This window comes from Periplaneta americana, chromosome 14, assembly GCF_040183065.1.
Source record: "Periplaneta americana isolate PAMFEO1 chromosome 14, P.americana_PAMFEO1_priV1, whole genome shotgun sequence".
Taxonomy (NCBI): Eukaryota; Metazoa; Arthropoda; class Insecta; order Blattodea; family Blattidae; genus Periplaneta; species Periplaneta americana.
Window position 1 is genome coordinate 69239474 of NC_091130.1, and position 12331 is coordinate 69251804.

Sequence of the window (12331 nt, forward strand, 5' to 3'; positions counted from 1 at the left end):
AGAGTAAAAAGAGTGACTGTGCGTTATGGAAAATACATAATATGGGCCTTGAACTGTAATTCCAACTCATTTTAAAATATGCATCAGTAACCACTGAACGTTTTTGGGCCCCCCTGACCTCGGGAACCTCCCTCAATGTGGGGTCTGTGGGGGTGTAAGTTACACCACTGTATTAGGCCTAATGTAAGATGTTGGGTTTATCCAAAATAACTTAGCGTTGTTTCACTGTGACAAACATTTTTATTTTAAACGACTGTGAGAAAGAAATTAATCAGTAATAAATATATTCTCCTACATTTTCTATGGCTCTCTGCCAACACTGGAATAATTTTTCAGTTCTGTGTCTGAAGAAATATGCTTTGGAGTTGAAGAAATCAAGCCAAGTTTGTAAAACATCTTCGTTATCAGAGGAGTTTTCTTGAAGATTGTTGGATAGAGAACGAAAAAGATAGAAATCTGAGGACACAAGGTTCGGGAGAATATGGAGGATATAGAATCTCCTCCCAAACAAGCTCCTGGATAGCTGCTTTCGTCATGTTGGTGGAATGCGGGCATGCATTGTGTTGCAGCAGCACTTGATGCAGTCTTGTCAGTCTTTTTTTTTTTTTAATTGCGTTTGCAAGGCTTCTGAGTTGTGGTAATAAATGTCAATAGTTAAAGTTACATTTCTGGGAAGCAGTTTATAGTAAACAGTGTCTTATTTACTCTACCAGGCTCATGACTAGAGCCCGGATTTTATGTAATATGAAAATGAGAAATATATAGTTAAAAATAGCAAAATATATAGGTGAATATGTATTAAATGAAATATATGTAACTTAAAATCTAGGCATTATTAAATGTATTTTGCACATTGGTAAGAAAACAGAACTGAAAAAATTACAGGTGCACATGTGATTCAACCTCATTTAATTGTTGTTTGGAGGCACAATAAAATTGATAACTAGGCGGTCATCGATTGCCTTCTGTCTGTTAGAATGTTCTTATAAATGAAAAACAACCTCTCAAGTTCACACGAAGTAACTGGAGCGTATTTCAGATGAGGAGTGATACTCGGAACAATCTCCTCAGGGAACTGCACACACTTACCTTTAAGTATTTTGCATAGAGTGGAAAAAAGTTGTGTATCCTGAGTTCTTTTTCAATACATCAATAAATCTTACTGAAACAAACCGATTACTGCCTCACTGGTTAACAACATTGCTACAAATTCTGATGCGTTTTGAGAACAAGAAAGGGAAATGTTTAAAATGAGTCATTGTTGACAGCATCGACCTCGTACTATTTAGCTCAATAGTGTTCAAATTATTTTTCGTTTCTTGTTACGGTATTGGATAATTCAATATAAACACAAAATAAACCGAGAAATTATGGGCAGATGTTGATGACCTAAAAATCTACTTAAAATGATCATTAAAATGCCCTTAAACTAATTGAAAAATGACATAGAATTAAAAGAAAATGACATTTAAATATTTTTCACTGCATTCGCACCACAACTTCTTAAAAATTAATCACCTTGTTTCAATGACTGCCCTGCAAATCTCGGAGAGAGGAGGCAACTTCCTGGAATTTGGCTAAGATAAAGGAAAAGAACATGTAACAAAATTAAGGTTTTAAGGGAAAACTATAGATTTTAATGAGGGTTTACAATGTGTTTCAATCAGGGATGGTTCATGTCAGGGCCTTCATTCTATCTCCTCCTTCTGTGCTTCACTTTTGTTACCAGATCTTCCAGATGAGGGAGTGTGAATGACAAAACAAATTGTGGGTGCATCATGCATTCTTGCAATCTTTGTGTTAAAAATACTGTCTACTACAGTAGACATCCCTTTTGAACCATGTTGAGGACACAACGTCCTGTCCAGGACATGGTGAAAGCTTCTTCCTTCCAAACATAAATTCTGAAGACACTCTCATACTGAGAAACGAACAGTAGCAGTCCAAGTCCTCACTTAAACTATGCTGCTGTCAAGCATTTTATATTACATCCATTGTGTGAAGTGAAACCTTCAGTGGAATGAGGCAAGGACTGTTCCAAACTATATAAAACTCAAACTTCACTGTTACTCACTTATTCAGTAGGTAATTACTACTGATCTATTTGATTAGAAAATGATGTAACAGACTTATCGGTAAAGAAGAAAGTAAAATGCATTCCAAATGATCTAAAAGCCTTCAAAGTATTAAAAATGTGTGTGTGTGTGTGTGTGTGCGTGTGCGTGCGCGTGCGACCTATTCAAAAACGTCAGAAAATGCAATATAAGAAATTACTTTGTTACGTTGGTATTAACATAGAAAGGATTTCTATATTAATAGGCATCGTCCTAATGTGCAAAATAAGAAGATGACTTTTCATCAACATCCACTCTCTAGTAATTACATAAAATTCGGGCTCTACATCTTTTGTGGTTACACACTAACTTTTATACAGTGTATTGTGTATTGAAACAAGAGAACTATTTTCTTGAATTGCTTTCTCTGATGATATTCTTCCTGTACATGACACAAATGTTTTGAGTGACTTTACACCTCTGTAAACCAGTGGCGGCTCGTGAAGAGTGAAATTGGAGGATTGCATAATATTTGGTCGTAAAAAAAAAGCACATAAACGAAGAAAACCTCATGCAACACACTGTATAAGCAGAAAATAACACAAAAATATCCTAATACATGTACCTGAAAACTTAATGCTCGTATATCAGATGAACTCGCCTTTCTTCAGCTGTAGCAAATTCTTCAATAACCTTCTTGCTGAATTCAGAATTGTCACGAATCACTTTCTTCTCCAGAGAAAGCACAGCTAATGCATTCAGTCTTTCATTTCCCATTGAATTTCTTTAAAATGTTTTAATACGATTAAGAGTTGAAAAACAACGCTCACTTTCGACCGTTGTTCTTTCGCAGCAATTCTGTCTGCTTGTGTTAAATGTTTTTATTGTAAATACTAAATTCCATTTATTATAAAACACTAAATAATTATACAATATAAAATCGCAAGTTATACACACGGAATTCATTTAAGAACCAAAAAAATATAAACTACACTTCTTAACTTTACTGACCAGCAGTTTCCTAATGTAATATATTTATTTTTATATTGTAAATTAAAGCCGATACACGCATTGCCTCACAGACGAACTGATGTTACAGTTTAAAATTTTACAAACTGAAGAAAATGTAGAACTTTCTGCAAGCCAGCATTGTAATAACATAGCAGCAATGTCTTGGGAAACTTATATGATATCTGAGGGAGATACAGGAAATCATACCTGACAGCATTGTGAAGTTAGTCACCCATTGCAGTTTCCTAGGATAATAATGTATGGGACTTCTTGTGTTGAGATGAAATTGATATCTACGCACTTGGTCAGGAGGAGGAATAAGGAAGATGTGGGGATAATGACTAACGCTTGTTGCATCTAATGATGTAACTAAGAGGCAGACTTGGTGAAACACAGTGGCGTATACTGGTTTAAGGGCCTGGGCTACCACTGACCCTATTATTACACAAAATATATTTTAAAGTCCCTATAATAAAATTCCTTACCTATTTATATATGAATTTCAGACGTCTTGATTGGGACGAAAATACTTTGATGACTTCGTCATTGAAATTACAGTTGGGCCGCTTGAGAAGTTTCTGTAGAAATGACTTTTCAATGGACATCAGTGCCAAGCCGGATAAACGTTCTTGTGTATGAGTTGATCTACAGTAGGATTTTATTCTCTTCAACGCAGAAAATGTTCTTTCTACTGATGCTGACGTAGCTGGTATTGTCACAATTAATGTTGTCAATTTAAGGACTTCAGGAATAACTTGGTTCAGCTGGTTTTCATATATGGCAGATAATATTTCATGGATAGGTTTGTTCGAAAAATCAAAGACCTCTGCTAAATATATTACACTTAATTCATTTTTCAAACGTACTTGATCAAAGTGACTGTTATAGGACTGAAATAATTTGTTTAGTGCCTCATTCGGGAAGTTTTCTCTATAAGCAGAAAATTTTTGAGAATCTAGAAGATATGTGAACTGAAGCTTTCCATAATCAGAAAATCTGTCAGTAATTTCCATGTGCATACGATCTAGTATGCTGTAGTACAGCTGCCTATATTTCAATTCATCATCTCCTTTTCTTCGCTTTAATGGTGGTTCCCAGTGGCGAAGCTACATGGAGGCAATTGAGGCAATGCCTACCCAAAAAAAATTTCAAGATAAAGAATTATAAATAGACCTACTAAAATAAATTTCTCGACCGTAATAATTGTTGTGATTGAGAAAATCAGAAGTTCATACAGGATTCTTCGCTCGGTCGCTAGATAGTGGCACATGTCAACGACAGAATCTGTCTGTTGTGCTCGGCCGGGGTGATGGGCATCTGCGGGTGAGACAATTTCTCGCTTGCCTCTTCTGCCACTTCAACAGGCTTTGGCTTTACGACAGGGATTGGAGGGGACAGAAAATAGCGTGAGGTTGTTTGAATTTCTAGCAACACCCTCCACGTCGCAAGGAGGCATGTCTCACGACCAACCACAGTGACCAACAAAGAATATTCAAACTTTCCCTCGCGTGCAGTTAGTGTTGCCAATTTATGGTAGCTAGATCTAACTATGTTTAACAAATTTTCAGTGGCAACATTGATGAAAGTTTTGTATTGTATTTTTTTGTTAATTTGGCGAGTATTTAAAGCCCTCTTAGTGACAGGAATAAAAATTTTCTCTATTAACATATTTATAGTGAATTTTTACTGCTGTTTAAGGACTTTGTCACAAATACGGTTGGCAACGCTGCTTTAGTGGAAAATGCTCCTTTTGATATAGTCAGCGGGAAAGTTACTGAAGACCATTTTTGTTGTGAGAATTAAGTGTGAGTTTACTAGATTGTGCCCGAAATAATGAGTGAGTGAAGACCATTTTTGTATTATTTGTGAGAATTAAGTGTATTTGTCAGACTGAGCCTGAAATAATGAGTGGACCAGACTCTAGTAGTAATTTGTCGAGTGTTCTGAACTTACTGAAAAGTAAGCCATTCTCTTCTTGGACATACAAAGAAAAATGTAATGCTAAAAGCAGAAGATTTACCCCGAATTTAGATTTTAAATATTATGACGGCAAACTATCTAGAAAATTTGTGTTCTCTTGGTATACGTGATTTTCGTGGTTGGATGGCTGTTTGGACACCAACAAACTTTTTTGTCATACATGTGTTTTATTTGGTGGTGAAAAAGAATGGGCTTTGCATAGGGTAACTGTTTCGAAAAACTTCCTTAGAAAAGCGGAGAAACATCAGAATTCAAATAAACATATACAGAATGAAGAGGGATTCCATTTACTAGGACGTGGGAGAATAGAACATGCTCTGTCTGAAGGGGCAAGAATTCAGGCTCTTAAACATAATGAAGCCGTGAAACAAAATAGGCTCGTTGTTTTTTTTTTTTTTTTTAGTAGGTTATTTTAAGACGCTTTATCAACATCTCTGGTTATTTAGCGTCTGAATGAGATGAAGGTGATAATGCTGGTGAAATGAGTCCGGGGTCCAGCACCGAAAGTTACCCAGCATTTGCTCATATTGGGTTGAGGGAAAACCCCGGAAAAAACCTCAACCAGGTAACTTGCCCCGACCGGGAATCGAACCCGGGCCACCTGGTTTCGCGGCCAGACGCGCTATGGCTCGTTGTTGAGAGACTAGTTGACATTGTATGTTTTCTTGGGAAACAGGAACTTGCATTTAGAGGTCATTTTGAAGGGGAAGACTCAGTCAACAGGGGCAATTATCTAGAATTGTTAGATCTGCTTTCTAAGCAGGAGCAGTACATTCGAGATCATCTCCAGTCTACGTCAGGCTTTAAAGGTACTTCAAGTGACATACAGAATGAGTTAGTTGAATCTATAACTGATATAATTCAAGAGAATATTATCGAAGACTTAAATTCTTCTGAATTCATTGGCATTCAGGCAGATGAAACTTTAGACGTGTCAAATAAGTCCCAGATCAGCATAATTTTCAGATTCTGCTCAAAAAAAGGTCCAGTAGAGAGATTTATGGGATTCTATGATGTTTCAATAGACAAGACTGCATCAGGCTTATCAGAATTAATTGTTAGTGTTTTGCGAAAGTGGGGAGTAGTTGACAAGATAGTCTGTCAAACATATGATGGGGCCTCAGTAATGTCCAGAAAGCATGGAGGTGTTCAGCAGTATGTAAAACAAACCTGTCCAAGAGAATTATTTCTACACTGCTATGCTCACAAGTTAAACCTCGTTCTTCTTCATTGCTCCAAAACAATAAAATCAGTTAGGCTCTTCATCCATAATCTGATAGCATTTCATACATTTTTTAGCAGATCTTCAAAGAGAACTCAGCTTCTGGAGTCTAAAGGATTCAGACTTCCACAAGCATGTACTACCCGTTGGAACTTCCATTCCAGAGCAGTCCATACAATATTTTCCCACTATGATGATCTAAGACAAGTTTTTCAGGACATTTCAGAGAATGATGAAGACTGGGATAGTGAGTCATACAACTCTGCTGTTGGGTTACTTAGTATATTCGAAAAGATCCATTTCATTTACTTGATTTGTCTCTATAAACAAATATTCATTTATACTGATCATCTCTTTGCACTCTTGCAACATAAAACTGCCTCTGATGTAGTTCTGTGCAACACTGAAATAAAGAAAACCGCTGCTGTCCTTAAAGACATGAGATCAGAAAACACCGTGTCTTCGTGCATTGAAAAATGTCACCAAATAAATAGTGAGGTAAATGTTGATGACAGGACATTCCAAATGCTGAAAACGTTAATCTACGAAATTCTTGACACTTTGATTATGCAGATGGAAGTGTGTTTTGGTGATTTCGAAAGTATTCAATTTGTTGAACTTTTGGATCCAAACCACTTCATTGTGTACAAACAAAATTTTCCTTCTACAAAGTTGAATAGTCTTCTGAAAAAATACCCCTTCTTTAATGGAGAGAGATTGGAAAATGAATTGATTAACATTTATTCTGACATAGGAAAACACATGTCTCCTCAAATACTTTTAGATAATATTGTTCTAAATGACCTGGAAAGTGTGTATGTGGAAGTGTTCAAATTAGTTAGTTTGTTTTTAACGTTTCCTGTGACCACAGTTTCTTCTGAAAGAGTATGAGTACTTTGAAAAGAATAAAAACATACTTGCGTAATATTATGACCAATGAAAGACTCAGCTGTCCTAGTACCATTGCCATTGAGAAGAAGCTAGTGAAAGAACTGATGAGTGACCAGATGTTCAAGGATCGTGTCATTGACAATTTTGCCACCAAGAAAACTCGCCGTTTGGAACTACTGTACAAAAAAAATTTAGGGTAAGAATTTCTGCCTACCCACTCTTTAAATACTGGCTTCGCCACTGGTGGTTCCATTGTATTGGCTGAAGAATTTTCATTTTCCATATTACTCCATATGGACAGAAACCCACTACGTCTGAACTCGAATATAGTATTTTTTAACTTCAATACCTCTTGCAAGCAGTATGCTATGTCTAGACTTTTTGTCTGAAGAATATTGTAGAGCACATCTGTATGTGCGAACACTCTAGCATTGACTTCAAGAAGAAATATATTCTGAAACTGTGTGAAAAAAATACAAATATCCTTGAGCCTGCACAATTACATCATCAACCCAGTTTTCTTCAGAGTCATTACAAATGATATTTTCAAAGAAAGCAGTCAGTTGTTCTCTGTATTACTTTACTGTATTTACAAGCCGAGATGTAAAATTGCATCTAGTTGGTGCTACTTTTGGGAGTTTCTTTTTCATAAATTCTTGAGTTTTTCTGATCTTTTAGGAGATGATGAGAAAAATGCAGCTAAACCCGACAGTGTTTTGAAAACAAATGCGGCATTCTGGAATGAATGAAGTAGTTTGTTGCAAAACTAAATTGAGAACATGGCTGTAACAATGGACAAATAGTGCTTGAGGATACTTTCCTTGAACTTTTGTTTTTAAGCCATTAATATTTCCCGCCATAACTGAAGCACCATCATATGTCTGTGCAATTAACTTATTGCCGACATTGTATTCTGCTATAACACCTTCCACATGCTGAAACCAAGCAGCAGCAGTTTTGCCCGAACTGACATTTGTGAATCCTATAAACCGTTCTTGAACATTGGCAGTACTATCGACGTATCTTAAAACAGTGGACAATTGACTCTGATTAGAGCAGTCACTTGTTTCATCAACAACAATGGCCGCAAAAGGTGCTTCTTCTATTTCAGATTTTATGTTCTTTATCATAACCCCACTTATAGCAAATATTAAGTCATTATGAATTGCGGGAGAAGTACCACGAAATACTGTTGAACTCTCAAGATGATTGGCCAGTAAATGGTCAAATTCACTTAAGGAACTTAAATATTCAATATAATTTCCTCTATTGTCTGATTCCACACTCTCATTATATCCCGAAAAGCCAATTATTGTTTTCCTAGAAAGCAGATTGCGTTAATAAGATGCAGTAAAATCTCCCGATTTTTTTTCCACAGGAGCATTGTGTTGGTTGATATGTAGAGCTTTTTGCTTATCTAGCTGTAAATCAATTCTTGTCTTCCCAAAGTTTGCAAAGTTCATGCTACTACAAATATGAGCTTTTGATTTGTCGTGTTTTAGGACTGCCGTTCGAAGGGAGTTGATATTAGAAAACCCTCTTTTGACCACACATTAGTTTCGCAGCTAAATAACAAACATGGCCAGCAAAATAGTTTAGACAGTTTAGAACTACCACACAACCAATTCCACTTACCATATGATGTTGAAGTGAAATGGCGTGTGTACTCACGCTGTTTTTCTTTTACGTCCATGGACAAATTTAACTCAGGAGTTGGTCTTTCCATTTTCACAATTTCAACTTCCTCGTTGTATGTATGACAGTTAAAAGGCACTTTTAATAAACCTTCTATTACACAGTCATTTTCAACACAAACCTCTCCAGAAACTTGTTCTGCCATATTTTTCACAATATCACTTAATTGGGAAATTAAAAACTTAATAATTCACAATTAATATAACTCTTAGACACTCGAACAAATCACAAATTTAAAATACTGCACTGCAAGAACACAATTACATTCATGAGCTAGCGTGCTAAGCGTATTGTTGCTTCGCGCCTGCGAAGAAACCAATCACGAGAGCAGCAACTCACCCGGCATTACACTGCACGATGGAAACAGAAGAGAGCGGGGGGATGGGCAGTTGTGCGACAGGACAGCGTGCGCGGTACGGTCACAGGCTACCTCACATAGCAAGCGGTTTCTCCAGTGATGCCGCCTTGACAACTTGTTTCTTTTCGAGAGCAGAGAGTGCATATAAATCTAACAATTACTTTAATTTTAATTACTGTGGTAAAACTAATACGGTAATACAAAATTATTACATTATGTTATGTTATAAACTTTTTCTTTTGTATGGTAGCCCCGGTAGTCCGCAAAATACGCCCCTGGTGAAACATGGTTATAGCATAAATGAGCTGGTCTTACCTGTAGGTGTTTTAAGAAATTTCTTTTGTGTCAGAAAATACAACAATATGCAGAATTTGTCATTTATTACACTACGAGAGAGGAAATTGTATAATGGAATGTGATTTTGAAAACCGTTGATTCTTCTTTCTTTTGTCAAAGTTTAGATTATTGATCTGTTCCAATTTCAAGAGTTTTTAATCTCATCTATCCAGCTTGTTACGTGGTGACCTCAGGATTTGTATCCTGTTAGTATACTTATATAATTTAAAGTTATTTTTAGAAATCTATTTTCTGACGTGCATTATAAGTGTTGAAACCAGTGCAGTTCATTTATAACCGCTATTAACGAACATTTTAGTTAATTGTAATGCATAGATATCATTTCAAACACTCTTTTTATTTATTCACGATTATTAACTGTTCTCATTCTTTGTTTGTAGATAAATGAACCCACCAACGAATTCAGGGAGAATTCAGCATCAAGTGCATACGGACATATAAATGGTATGTGCATTTGAATATGGAATGTATGATATATCATTTCACTCAGAATTATTGTAAACTTCAAAGGGAAGTAAATAATGTTATGATCTTGTTGAACATTTGAAATGTAAATAGTACTATGATGCCAAAGATTGTTTAAAGATGTGTGACTTCATCAAATCATTTAGGCTTATAATTTAAGAAATTACTTTTGATATACCGTATTTACTTGAAAATAAGACTCTTTCAATTCAGTTTTTTAAATCAACTTTTTGATATGCGAATATATGACATATTAGTAGCATTTGGGACAATCAGACTGTTTCATATCTATGCTGTACCTCATGTTGTAACTGGGAAAATGGAGACATCACTATTAATAATAGTGAGCAATGCAAGTGTTTTGTTACTGAAAGCATAAAAATGTAGGTTTTTGAAACTGATAATAATGAGCACAAAGTGTTACAAGAATTGTTGAAAATTATGTCCCTCAGCAATGACACATTCTCGACTTCTGCATAAAAATGTCCCTTTAACACACATTAAGTTCCTCATTTGTGATGAAAGCAAGCAATCTCTCAGCTGATTGGTTCCTCTATTGTGTGAGAGTTTTTCTTGTGAACTTTGTCTTTTAGGTTCTACTACAAATAAAAATCGTACAAAGTAAGATTGTGGCAGTGCACATGGGGGTGTCTAGTTGCTGCTGCGCATACCATGTGTCAAGATTAATGTACTGTCTTATAGCACACAAGTTAACAGTTTCCCTACCAGTATAATGCGAATCGCCATACCTCTTTCTGCGAGAGTTTGTTTTTACGTATGACATCGTGCAAGACTACTCTTTCTTCTAAATTATACTTATGTCATGATATTATTATTAACAATAACATAACCTAATGATAGCAGTTTTAACACAGAAATGAGTAACATATAAACTCATTAACAAATTCTAAATAAACTCCTTGGCGTGATTCAGCAGCTCTCAGTGCTATTTCATTCTGCAATTATGCCTAAACTCTCACAGTAAGGAGCTGCACTCTGATGGCCCCGAATGCTACTAACTGCTCCGTACCTACTGGTAGTCTTAAAAACTCATTGTAGTTTACATTGCACAACTTTTTAAAAATGTTATTTTCATTACAATGAAAACATCCAATTAAAACAGATTAGTGATTCATAGTATCAATTTTCTAATTTTTTTAGGCATAGGCCTACACCTGTCAACAATAAGTGTATATAATAATAATAATAATAATAATAATAATAATAATAATAATAATGCTTATTTATTTTGGCAGAGTTAAGGCCGTGAGGCCTCTTCCACTCAGCCAAATGATACAGTAAAAAGAAAATACATGATAATATAATTTTAATACAAAAGAAAGTTATAGGTATACCTAAGAGAAATTCGAAACAAATATATTGTGATTTTTATTAGTAACAACAATGTAATTTATTCGTCACAACAATAATTCCTTTCTACAATTCACCTTAACGCTCTCGTCAACAATTGGATCTTCACTCAACACAGTATTCGTTATAGCACTCCACCGACGACAATGACAATTTACTTGGACTATTACGCACAACAATGAACTGTTAATCTTAACTAATATTTACAAAGCACTATTTACAAATCAGAACTACCAGTTCTCAGTTCACAGTTCTTCTATCTCAGTCACTCGAGTTCACGGTATCTCGAACCACAGACCTTCAGAGACAGTTCACTGTACTCGAACTCGGGTCCCTCCAACTGCGGTCCACTGCACTCGAACTCAGGTCCCTCCAACTGCGATCCACTGCACTCGAACTCAGGCCTTCGGATGCTGACGCAGATGCGGACGCACACTCGAGTCGAACTCCGGTTGGCTTGACTGGCTTGCTTGCTCTGGCTTTCTCACTGACTGAATAACTGAAAACTCTGAAACTGCTATCGTTCCTTCGCGACCGTAATTTATAACTACAGCGACGTAGCCTCGAAGGTTCCACCCGTCTCTAGAGATGGCATTCCAGAGAAATCCAGGGCCCTCTCCTCTCTACCAGCACCAGATGCGCGCGCAAACTCGTCGCGTGACGTAATACACCCTCTCTCTTCTCTCCACCGCGCGACGTCACTCAATGTTCCGTGGAGCCTGTGCGATCTGCTTTCATGCGGGACGCTGGTCGTGAGTTCGAATCTCACGTCGCTGTCACATTGCTCCCTCCTTAGGACTGCTCGTCTCGGGCAGTCCCTTGGTAGGCTGCTAGTCGGTCCAACGTTTGGGGTCCTCCGGCTGCTCCCTCCTTATGGTGGTGCCACCCCATCCTTGGCTTGGCTGGGCAGCAATACTCGTACTGCGT

General features: G+C 36.7%; 1 protein-coding gene across 5 annotated transcripts in view; it reads left to right on the top strand.

Annotated features, from left to right (window-relative positions):
• The window catches only part of LOC138713417 (uncharacterized), a 71559-nt gene that overhangs the window by 20474 nt on the left and 38754 nt on the right, over positions 1–12331 (top strand). For 4 of the 5 annotated variants that reach the window (XM_069845507.1, XM_069845502.1, XM_069845504.1 and 1 more), the window contains exon 2: positions 9949–10012. The exons of the other annotated variant lie outside the window; for it this stretch is intronic. In XM_069845507.1, coding sequence (XP_069701608.1) covers positions 9949–10012 — 64 coding nt within the window. The remainder of the gene's footprint in view (positions 1–9948; positions 10013–12331) is intronic. 5 annotated transcript variants of the gene reach the window in all.